We start from the raw sequence: 12,106 nt of genomic DNA, 5'->3' as shown, positions 1-12,106 counted from the left end.
AAAACAATACTTTTGGCTAATTTGGATGGCGATTCATAAATCTGAGAATTGCAAATATTTACGACAATTTTTATAATACCTAGTTACCCTTTGCTTCAAAACTTTATTAAAATTAATGATAATGAATTTGATATCACAAAATTTATGATTATCGATAGTTCCCCTTCGGGCAAAGTCTTGACACAAATTACATATTTGTATAATATTCAGTGATCAGTAATTGGACCATGAGAGAATATTGCGCGATTAAGGGCCATATCACACGTTAATTAGAAAAAAATATTAAGAAAAACATCATGGAAATAAATTAACTTCGCTATTTATTTTTTAAATTTAAAATTGAAATGTATTAATTTGAGTTTTCAAAAACCCATTTCCATATCTATGATTTTTGCGGATGATTTTTTTTTACGGGACAAATTACACGATTGAGTTAGCCTCGAAGTAAGTTCGAGACTTGTGTTACGAGGTACTAAATCAACGATACTACATTTTTATAATAAATACTTATATAGATAAACATCCAAGACCCAGCCCAATCAGAAAAAGTTCTTTTCTCATCATGCCCTGGGATTCGAACCCGGGCCCTCCGGTGTCACAAACAAGCGTATTACTGCTGGGCCACAGAGGCCGTCAAGAAATAAACCGATATTTTTCAAAAATGCATCAAATTTTGAAAAATATCGGTTGTACCGGTTTCTTGAGTCTGCTCAGTCGTATAAATAATTATTTATTAATTTACTATGACAAAATAGTTTCGGTGTTTCGTGTGTTGAATGAGATTCTATAGCGTACCCCAAGACGACGGGGAAAGTTAGATAATTGACGGCGATGTAAGTATGGACAATGATTAAAGAAAAGTAATTAATATTTTATAATAACTACGTATGGAATGCAATAAATGCTTGAGTAAGTATTGATTATAAAAAGGAGCTAAAATAAAAAGGCTGTTTTTTTGCGGGGAAAGCATTTTCCATACGTGGGACTCGATGACTGGCTAAAAAATTTATTACTTTATTTATATTTTGAAACTCTTTTCCCTATCTGCCACAGCCCTTACCAGCACAAGCGATAATGCACCATTCTGCCTCGAACCAGTTACTGTCCATATCACTAGTTGTTGACCGACCTGAGCTCTGTGCCCATCGCGAGCTCGCCTCGGGAATGTTGACGCAAGTGATTAGCAGATAATTTATCGAGGAAAAAATTGCAGATTTGAGATTTCAAGTTACAGGGTGGTATATTACTAAATTTGTAAGGTTTTGTTTTATTATTATCGTCTTTGCTTTGGACCCGATGGAATTCCCGGGGATGATACCTAGGTCTGCCGCGATAACCGTTATAGGTCTTTAAAAATATAGGGAAAGATTATATAAAACTTATTTTGCAAACTTCATAGATTATACTTTCCTTGCGTACAAAATTACCTAAAATGCTTATAACGTCATTTATAAATCTTAAATTCAGACACGGAGTGTTTTCTTCCCATTGACTAAGTATTATTGTTATAGTTTTTCCATTGTATATTTATTTTTATTTATGTGCAGAACCTATATGTACACCATGTAAATAATAAGGTAACCAAGATAAGCTGCAATTATTAACCTATTAAACTTTGATTATAGGTCTTTGCCAATTTCAATAAGCAAGGTTACAAGCATTAAGAGAATCATCAAATATAATTTCTTTACAGTTTTTGCTCCGATTTTAATTTTTTCAGTTTTGATAATTTCATATCAAAATTGAATTGGACATATAAATCAACTAGCTTTTACCTGCAGCTTCGCCCGTGCAATTTAGCGCCACCAACAAAAGTATATACCTAGGTTTTCGCTAGTTACAAGGGAATTTTTTTAACCTGGATGAAAGGTACCCTAAGTTACTCTTTGTGCACCACAATATATGTCTACGAAATTTCATTTGAATCGGTTGAGTGGTTTAACTATGAAGACGTTAAACGAACAAACTCACTGTCGCATATTTTTTGCGTAGGTACTAGCTGCGACATTCCCCAGGGCTTCGCCCTCGTGGGAATTACCCTATGTGTTCAGGGTATTCCAGGTTTATTCTAGCTGTTTACTAAATTTCGTCAGGTAGATTTCGCGTGTAAGAGTAATTAACACTTTTCAATTTTCGCATTTTAAATCTTATTATAGTAACTAGGAAGGACATATACCTATAACTAGTGTACTCCGGCGTTAGCATCCGTTCCGGCGGAAATTTTGGAAAATCATTTTTGTGCAGTGAGTGCACTCTTCACAGCATAATAAATGTATTTAGAAATAACACAATAAATCTAAATTTCAAATCTCTAGACACCAATGATTTGGGTTGAGGGTTAAAGTCAGTCAGTGTTCTCTTAAAAATATTTATAAGGATAGATTAAACGTTAAGTATTGGTTAAATCTAGAAAGAATATAACGTCATTATAATATATAATAACGAAGGTCCTTAATCGGTTTTATATGTGTTGGTTTAACTGTGTCTATGTGATAACAATAAGGTTTAAATTCAGGCCAATAATGTTTGAATTTGGTATTTGAATGCGATCAATAAAAGAAGTAAAGTTCGAACTCATTATTGTAATAATTTTATTTTAAAATTTATATAAAAATAGGAACTTTGATACTCATACGAATTCAATATGAGAAAGTTAACAATTTTGATTTAATTTAAAAATATGAAGTCAATGTAAGTATTTTATGAATTACATATTTAAACTAACTTCTACAAGTTGAACTTATTAATACTGGATATATAATAAATAAATGCATACTATATGTAGAGATTGACTTAATGCAGGCGAAATTCACAATACACACACAGTACTCAAGTAAGTAATGTATTCAATCAATACAATTCTAAAAGTTTTCTATGTTACTAGCTAGTTAATATTAAGTAAGTACTTTGGATAGGCAATCATTCATTAATTTTTACAGAGAATTCCATATCAAAGCTCATGACATTTAACAGAAAGGTTAACAATCTGGTTGCTACTTGTATGATAAGGCAAAAAATGAAATTATTACACGAAAGCAATAAAGTATTTGCACGAGCTGAATAGCGTGATATTGTGCCCTGAATTCAGATTTATAATAATTTAAAATATCACATCACATCTTGAAGTTCCCTGTGCTTAAAAATAATTTGTTTTTTATAGAAACGAAATCCAATTTATTCAGAACAATGTTCGCCGATTTCTTGTATTTTAATCTGGTATGTCACTAAGCCGCATGCCCCCAGGTCTCCTGTACATTCTCTCGTGCATGGGAAGTTCCCCGACGAGGAACCGGTCCAGGGTGCGGGAAGTGTTCCGCGAATGTCCAGAACTCCTGAAAGCAGTGCTGGCGTCCTGGCCCGCGTACTCCAGCATCACATCTGCGCCACCAGGGTGCTGAAACAATGAAATAAAAACTGTTAAGTAACAAGTATATACACTCACTTTATTGGTTTTATACCTTACTTGCTATTCATTATTTATTAGAAATGATTTTATGTTAAAGTAAAATTTTGAATATTATACACATGAAAAGTATTTTACATATATACATTTTTATTTGGCTAACTTGAAAAGGTAAAATATTAATTAATTTACCAACCTCTTCAAGGAAGGAAGTGATGTCGTAGACGCGGTCGTATATAACGACCCAGCAGTCTTGAGCTGTGTCATGGTGGCTGACTTCCGCCAGGGTTATGGTGCGGTCTTTGGCTTCAGGCGAGCCCGGCTCTATGGGCTCGGACCAAGGGCTAGGTTTTTTCTCAACGGTCCAAGGGTTAACGAAGCGCAGTGCTGCCATCGTGAGCGCCAGAAGGTCCAGGTTCTCTTCCTGTTTGGACACAGCAGGAAGGTTGATGTCGCACGGAGCTTGTACAGTAGTCATTGTGATAAATCTTCGTAACTGTCTTCAATAATCTTCGTAACTCCCTTTAAAATTTTTCGTAAATCTCTTCAATAATCTTCAAAATTCTTTGAAACTCTCTTCAAAAATCTCGGTGACTCTCTTTTAGTTAATGCGTCGATCTCTTCGACTGTGCGACACTTAAATGGTCGAAGGTGTCTCTGCTTGTAAGTCTGCAAAAGAATTACGAAACCTTATTAGTGTTTGCAATTTCATTTCACTTATCAGGGATGTGCCTCGTTTTGAATTCAATGTGCGGAACTATATTTTGTTTCTCCATAAAATAAATTTGTGCCATAAGATTGAACCAAAGATTTTATATGGCATTGATCAGGAATCAGCTCAAAAAAATGATTATTACTAGTACCATTAAAAGAAATCTGAGGATTAGTGAAAGCCCTATGAAGTTCACTGAAGTGTGAAGTCCCAGTAAAGTGATACTAGGAACTGGCATCGGTTTACTTGTCTGAGCCGGTACATAACTTCTAAAGGTTTATAAATGCGTGCAAATACATTTGTTGCACTCATATAAAATCAAATCCCTCTGGGCCACTAGTGTGACCCCTGATAATAGATATTCGTTAAATTTTTTATCAAAGTTTTTGCGAGAACAATAATTGGCGCGGATGATATCAGAATCAGTTGACGTACGTAAATGAATTATACATTTGTGATAAGTATTCAGTGACCCCAGTTTGCAATTGTCAGGACCAAATTATTAAGGTTTAATCATGTGCCAGATAAAAAGCTTACGATAACAAATCGAATAATTATTAATTTTAAATATAAGTATATCAGAAGTTTATAATTTATTACTTTTTAACCTGCGTGTAATTAATAACAAATAACATTATATAAACATCGTAAATGCGATTTGCGAGAAAAACAATAATATTTACCTCTTAATCGATGCAATCGATTCTAGGTCCTGGGTTATCTTTGTTGGTGTTCGAAACGGGGAGAATGACTATCACAGAAATTGTCACTGTGCCACCACTGCCTGTTGTTTTCAGTAATCACTATTTTAAGGTAATGCATGAGAGCGTAGATCATTGCCACGAACTATTAACGTCTTGTCATTTATTAATGCGAATTGTGAATGAGTAAAGTTGGCGGGCGGCCTTGCTTATATAGATCGGGCGGCACGCGCGATTTTCTGATGTAACGATTTGTTATCTTGCGCGGGCGCACGCGGGTCGGGCGGCCGCGCCTGTTTCAGTCGGCACGAGCCGTTGATGGGAACCTGTAGAAAGCAAAAGAAAACTTAACATATTAGTATCCTTATGTTTCTCTGTTCTATTCCCAAAAAGGGTAAAATGAAATAGAGCACATTAGAGCCACAAGGTTTTGGTTTAGGCTATAATTTATAAGATAGTATTTACTCTCTTTACATTTACCGACCCCAAGTAATGGGATAAATACTAGACAAAGAAGAGAAGGGGATTCACTCTTCATATTTACTTTCATTTCTAAATTTTCTTTATGTCGATTAATAAAGGAGGTAAATTAATTATAGGAAAAATCATCATCAACAATTATCGCGTGATTCGGTAGCTACTCGTATAAGAAATATAATTTAATTCAAAGTTGAGCCGATCAAAGTTCTTTTGCTATCAATGAAATTAAAAGAAATGTTTTTTGTGCATTTAAGTCGAAGAAGGATAGACCTAGAGCTTTTTTAGAAACAGGCGACCTTCTACTTGTCTTTATCAGAATCGGAAAGAAGGTCTTTGGCCTAACTTCGAAAAAGATGAGCATGCCTTGTGCGGTGGGCTTCATCTTTGTCCGTCGTCTACCTCACCAGGTATAAAAATTTGATGTATGTATTTATTTACTTAAATAAATAAAATTAAAATCGTTCGTGGCCATTGACTTTCAATTTATAAACATTAAAAATTAATAGTTTTGATATAATAATTTTGTGTTTAAAATATCAATTAATATGTAATGAATGATAAATAATAAATAGCCGCTCGCCTGCAACCTGCGTTACCTATGACATATAGGTAAGTAGGTTTTATAAAAAGGAAAATAAGGAAATTAACTGTAACGTGTTCTGTATTTTTCAGACCAGTATTCTGATCAGGATAGGCTATTTGACTGTATTAAAAATATACATTTCTTTTATGTCATCAGTCTTAATATTATTTTTTTGGAGCGATTTGTAATAACGCGAGATAAAAATATTGCATTATTTTAACAAAATCCGTCTCAGAAAATTAGGTTTTTTTATGCAGCTATCACGTGACTAAAAACGAACGTGATTGGCTATTTCTATTATGACGTCAATTATCCATAAACAGACTGTGGATCGTACCGTTCCTTAGTGTTCGCTATTATTTTTCAAGATTTTATAAGTGTTTGATCGCTCAGGATTACTCAGTTAACATAGGTATTTAATAATAGAAACCAATTCCGCGAAAGCTGACAGTCGAAACCTACCAAAAGTGGACGCAATAATGGTTGGCGTCTTCTTCAAAGACAATCCAGATTTCTATGCTGCCGAACTGAAGAATGTGAAAACATCAAAGTAAGTATATTTTGGTAACCACAGATCTTAGATCATGATCTGAAACCACTTCTTGCGAATATTGAAATCCATCGGCATAGAAAAAAACAGTTTCGTAGGAAATTTTATTGTTGTATTAGTGCATTGAGGCACTGCACAACATTTATAGGAACTCATTTTAATAATTTTCACACATATGACGTGGCACAAGTTAAATAAAACAAGGGAAAATCAAAACTTTTCGAAACACCAACATGCTTTGTATGATATTTACACGAAATTTACGTCACTGCATACCATGGCCGCCATATTGCTAAAAGTTGCGTTTTGGCGGCATATTTGAATATTTCATTTTCTTTTTCGATTTTTTAATAAAATAGCTGTAATAAAGGCAGAAAAGTATTTTTGTAGGGCTCCTTATAAACAAATAAATACCCTAAGATAGTTTTTAGAACTTTGTCAAATAGCCTATTCATAGTGCAATAATATGTTTTCTTTTATGTTATGCTCATATTTACGATTAAATTGTTTCCATACATATCGTAGATAAAGTTTTTTTTAAGATTATTTAAATTCTGCATGAATGTTAATTATTTAATACTACTTTTCAGCCATAGTTGACGATGATAAAGAAACTGTTTGAAACTTAGGGCCTTTTACAACGTGTTTTTTTTTTGTTAACTGTACACACTTATCGTCAAAACAATAAAGCCCAGCCTCCTATAACTTTGACGTAGATATTCGGTAATTAAACTCACAAATCATACGAGGCCGACAACGTAGTTGTTTAAGAAAACATATTTTTCCGATACATTTATTTACGTCATTAAATCAATACAATAACAAATTTTATACGATTTTTCCAGAATGCCAAGCGCATTGCATTACATATAAAATAAGATAGGTATGTTTGCCACACTCGAATCTAAATAATAAAATAGTTTTTTCATAAATAAAAAAGGTAATTAAATTTATTTTCCTATTTCAAAGGCGAGCGGGTATAATTTTGATTACCTACCTACGCTTTTTAGTGACGTGAGTATGATGTAATTACACAAGCGTCTTACAGTTAAAGACGCACACCAGGTATACGAAATATGACATTTGCACTTATAATATGACATTTGCGAATCTAAAATTTATATTACTAATACGTATATGATCAATTTTTTTGAAATCTTGGGGCTCAACTAAATAAATAAATATATACGGGACAAATTACACACATTGAGGTAGCCTCGAAATAAGTTCGAAACTTGTGTTACGAGATACTAACTCAACGATACTATATTTTTTAATAAATACTTAGATAGATAAACATTCAAGACCCAGACCAATCAGAGAAAGTTCGTTTCTCTTCATGCCGTGACCGGGATTCGAACCCGAGACCTCCGGTGTCACAGACAAGCGTATTACCGCTGCGCCACAGAGGCCGTCGTCGTTCGAACTATGGAGTTCGTCGTTTTTATATATAGAGGTTTGATCTGGGAAACTGAAATATAATCATTTTGCAAGTTCTAGGATCGGAATATGAATTATCCTTTATCAATATAGTATAATGTTTTTTAATAGATAGAGTGATTAATATGTACAAATGCTAACCGTGCGAAGCCGGGGCGGGTCGTTAGTTACTTATAAGTAATATATCAAAGTAAGCTTCCTTCCTTCAAATATGATTATCAAAAATTGAAATATTTTATTTTTTCACTCAATAAAAATGTTTTGCTACATTTTTATTGAGTGTGCATAAAACAATTCTGTTGTCATTACGTAGTACCACAGTACTGACGTCAGTTTGTTTGACCGACATTCCATTATTATGGAGTTGATATCACAGCCTCACTTGATAACATGTTTACTTTTTGTTTTCACACTGATCGGATCGATCTTAGTCATCTATTATAACGTTTATCAAGTCATGTTTTTATACAGACCGATAATATCCTGTTTTATCAAAACTCTTTAGTTTATCTTGCCTAACGTAAGGTTTCCATTTTCGTTACATTCATTCATTCATATAGTCACGTCTATATTCCTTGCAGGGGAGATAGAGCCAACAGTCTCGATAAGACTGAAAGGCTTCATGCTGGAATTGAGATTCAAATAGTGTCACTATTGGAATAGTTAATCACCTACAAGAGGAATCCTAATTTTATATGCCTATCCCTTAGTATCCTTTAACGACATCCTTGGGAAATATATGGAGAGGTTCTATTTGCCAAGTTTGCTATTTTAAAGTGCCAGAAATCACAGCTTAATTCTCTGAAATTATTTAGAAATCAAGCAAATATTAGATTTCTGATTGACTATCTTAATAATATGGCTTGCTAATAAAACATACTCATGTACAAGTTTTTGCTGATGAACGAGTTGTATCAGTAGTTGAAACTGGTTTGGACACTTGTTGAGGAGACGAGACGTTGCCATATGTAATAACTAGATAGGCTTGGTTTCGACGAGGGCAGGTCAGAAGATGATAAGATGTACGTGATCGTTAAACATATCGAGACAAAATAACACGATGTTGATGCATAGCGATAAGAGTGTGCTTCGTTATACTTGTTTATGTTAAAAAGCTAGATATCCACCGGAGTTGCACGTAGAAAACCTTTCCGTAAAGAATCAAATCCCTTCATTTTAGGAGTGGGTAGGAGATGGTACCGCGACAGAAACATCTAGTCGTAACGTTAAAAGGTGTTTTAAAGAGAACTTTAAGCAAAACAGCTTATGATGCAATGGGGGAAAATAGAGAGATCGTCAGTATAAGTAAATAATATTAAAATATATTTATGCACTAGGTGAAACAATTCCATTATTGTAACTAATTTGTAAGCTTATGATCATAGATTATTAAGGAAAACTCGTTAATGAAGAATATTTGTGACTTATTTGTGCACTATGAATAAAAATCGATTGTACCTAATTCTGAAAAACTTTCGCCAAAAAGTGTCTAGTTGTTCTTGCTATGCTAAAAAAAAATTTTTCATGTACCGCTATACATTGAACGCATGAAAGCATTTTTAAAGTAGGTATTTATAAACTTACTTTCACCGTATAAAAAGAAAAATATTAGTTGAGTTCCATGAAGCCAAGTGTTTGTTTTACTCTTTTATTTAAATATTGATTCACCAATTACTGTGCAGCTCTTTCAATAAATAATGCAAGTTACATCAGTACAAAAGAAATTCAAGGAAACATCGACGTCTTAGTAAAAACTTATCTATACTTGCAAATTATGCAGAAGACAATAAAATTACAAAATATGTCATTAAAGAAACATCTTTCAGATAAATGACAATATCGTTTCTTATAATAATTATCTCTTGCTATAATTGTTGGTAAATGGTCTTGTTGAGATGAATGACCATTAACGAAGCGAAATATCTGTCGTTTGTTATCCAGGGTCAGGACGGCAGCATCTGGTCAGGCCGTGTAGTTACGTGACACGTGCGGCTACTGGAACAATGTAACGGAACAGTGTAATTGTTAATTATTTGTAACATTTGTATAAGTTCCTTGATGATAAGGATGAAAACACATTAATCTATAATAATAAAACCTACAGTGGTTTTATCATGATCTTATATGATTTAGATTCCCTAGGAAAGGTTGCGAAGGCCAGATAGAATTAATTAGTTTCGTTTAGAAATCTGAATCCACGATCATGGTCCAAAGGTGCACCACTGGCACAGGGAAGTGAGGATTTAACCAGAATTAACGCCAGGAGGTAGAAGGTCTTGTCAAGATGAATGACCATTAATAAAGCGAAATATCTGTCGCTTTTTATCCACAGTCAGGACAGCGGCATCTGGTCAAGCCGTGAAGTTACGTTAGTTCTTACTGTTTTTTGACTATTAATAAGTTAAAAAGTTTCTTTTTACCTCTGAAATCACGAATACAATTTTCAAGAGTCACTGTTGAATTTTTATATGGAACCCCTTTTTCATGACCATAGAATACCTATAAGTACTGTAAACGATTCGCACTCCCAAATAATTATGCGGTATTTCTTATTAAAAACGAATTTTAAATTTTAGTTTTAAGTATTTTAGTAATAATAAGCCATAATATCGTAAGATCAGGTATTCAGTAAGCGAATGTGATACCGATTTTAAAATAGTTACCTAAGTAATTCAAAGTTTACTAAGTTCAAGGCTTTGCCTATTCTTTCGCTGAACTATTGCATAAAAAATATCAGTTATTTTAATATAGATGTACTAACATAGTTTGTAAGACACTCTGTTACTAACATTATATAGGTTTTTAAACCTGAAATAAATGATTTTTATTTTATTTTATTTTTATTTATTATAACATTCTTTATCTCACAGAAAAAGGTGATAAGGTGTAATTTAATAACCCACCAGTTGAAATTTATAACAACTTTATCCCTAAAACAGAAGACTGAGCTGAGATTCAATACTGGTTTTTTAACTAAGTAATAGAAAAATCCCAAGTTTTTATGCTATTCCCTTGACATTAACTGCCGGAAAGAGAAGCGGCTGGCATGCACCAATTACATATAATTAATTGGTTTTTCAAACAGTTTTATAAATAAATTTGCGTGTCAATATTTCAAGTAAGCGGAAATCTGCAAAACACATTGATAAATATACATATTATTTCCTCTCATGTTAGTACATAGGTAGCCCTAAGAATCTATAAATGTTTGCTGAGAAACTTTGATTGAAGTATTCATAATAAAGATCAGTAATAAATAATGCAGATTTTCTGCGAACATATATTTTAATAAAGAAGTTTTCCTTATGAAAATTTCCTGTTTTGTAGTAGGAAATTTTATTATGTATCTATGTTTATAATGTTAGAGAACGTCACTTGTTTTATCTTGCCGTTTCATTTTCGTCGATTTAGTGTAGATCAGTTTCAATAACAGATTTTGCCAATATCACTCTATCTTTTCAGATCTCTTGACCTCCGTTTTTTACGGTTCTGCGCATTTACCTCTTACTGAAATTCATTTCCTTTTCATTCTGACGCTGTAGGAATAAAACCAGTTCCTTTTTTGGACTAATTTGTTATCTAAACGTTTTTTAAATTGGATCGCTTTTATGTTACACTGAATAGAAAAATGAAATGGTTTGTTTGTAAACTGTTTGCTGCGTAGGATTAAGGAATTAGTAAAACTATGGAATATTTTTCATGAAAATTTACAGTTTCCGCCCTTCAGAGTTGAAAATAACTCTTTTTAGTCGGAAATTAAAAATTGGTTTACAGTCAGACATTACAGACAGTGTTCCTTATTTACAGGTTCGATAAGAACCTTCAAAACGTCTTTATCTGTGTTTTATCAACCACTATCTCATCGAAATCTAAGGTGCTGAGCACGTCCGTAAGTTCGGGTTACACAAAGCCAGGTCGTCGTCGTCTGCGCTCTGTGGGGTGACGCAAACTCCTGCATTTTATCGTGTGCCGGCACGTGCAACGATGAAGAAGGCGGCTTGCCCCCTGCGATAGCTTCGGCGCTCCGCTTCCATTCATACGATATATGATACAGTGTTAGTATTTGTTGCGTCAGACGGCCAGAGGGATTCCTATAGTAAGCAGTTAATTGATATGTTTTTATGTACCGTTATGGTTATTAGATGATGTTATGATGCTATGTTTTTACTAATATTGTTATTTGATTTGTTATACTTACTTAGTTGACACGGGGTTTTATTTTTGTTTTTGTCATTAT

General features: G+C 33.5%; 1 protein-coding gene across 1 annotated transcript; it reads right to left on the bottom strand.

The window, feature by feature from the left end:
- Positions 1–2,574: 2,574 nt before the first annotated feature.
- On the bottom strand, positions 2,575–5,012 carry LOC106143647 (uncharacterized). Its single transcript, XM_013345778.2, has 3 exons — positions 4,799–5,012; positions 3,600–4,072; positions 2,575–3,394 (listed from the first exon to the last, which is right to left on the bottom strand). Exons 2-3 carry the CDS (start codon positions 3,879–3,881, stop codon positions 3,209–3,211), a joined length of 468 nt encoding a protein of 155 aa, XP_013201232.2. The 5' UTR covers positions 3,882–4,072; positions 4,799–5,012; the 3' UTR covers positions 2,575–3,208.
- Between the last annotated feature and the right edge of the window lie 7,094 nt (positions 5,013–12,106).

The sequence above is a fragment of the Amyelois transitella genome, chromosome 2 (assembly GCF_032362555.1).
Source record: "Amyelois transitella isolate CPQ chromosome 2, ilAmyTran1.1, whole genome shotgun sequence".
NCBI classification, from domain to species: Eukaryota; Metazoa; Arthropoda; class Insecta; order Lepidoptera; family Pyralidae; genus Amyelois; species Amyelois transitella.
Note: the sequence above shows the minus strand (reverse complement) of the source record. Positions and strands in the feature narration are given on the sequence as shown.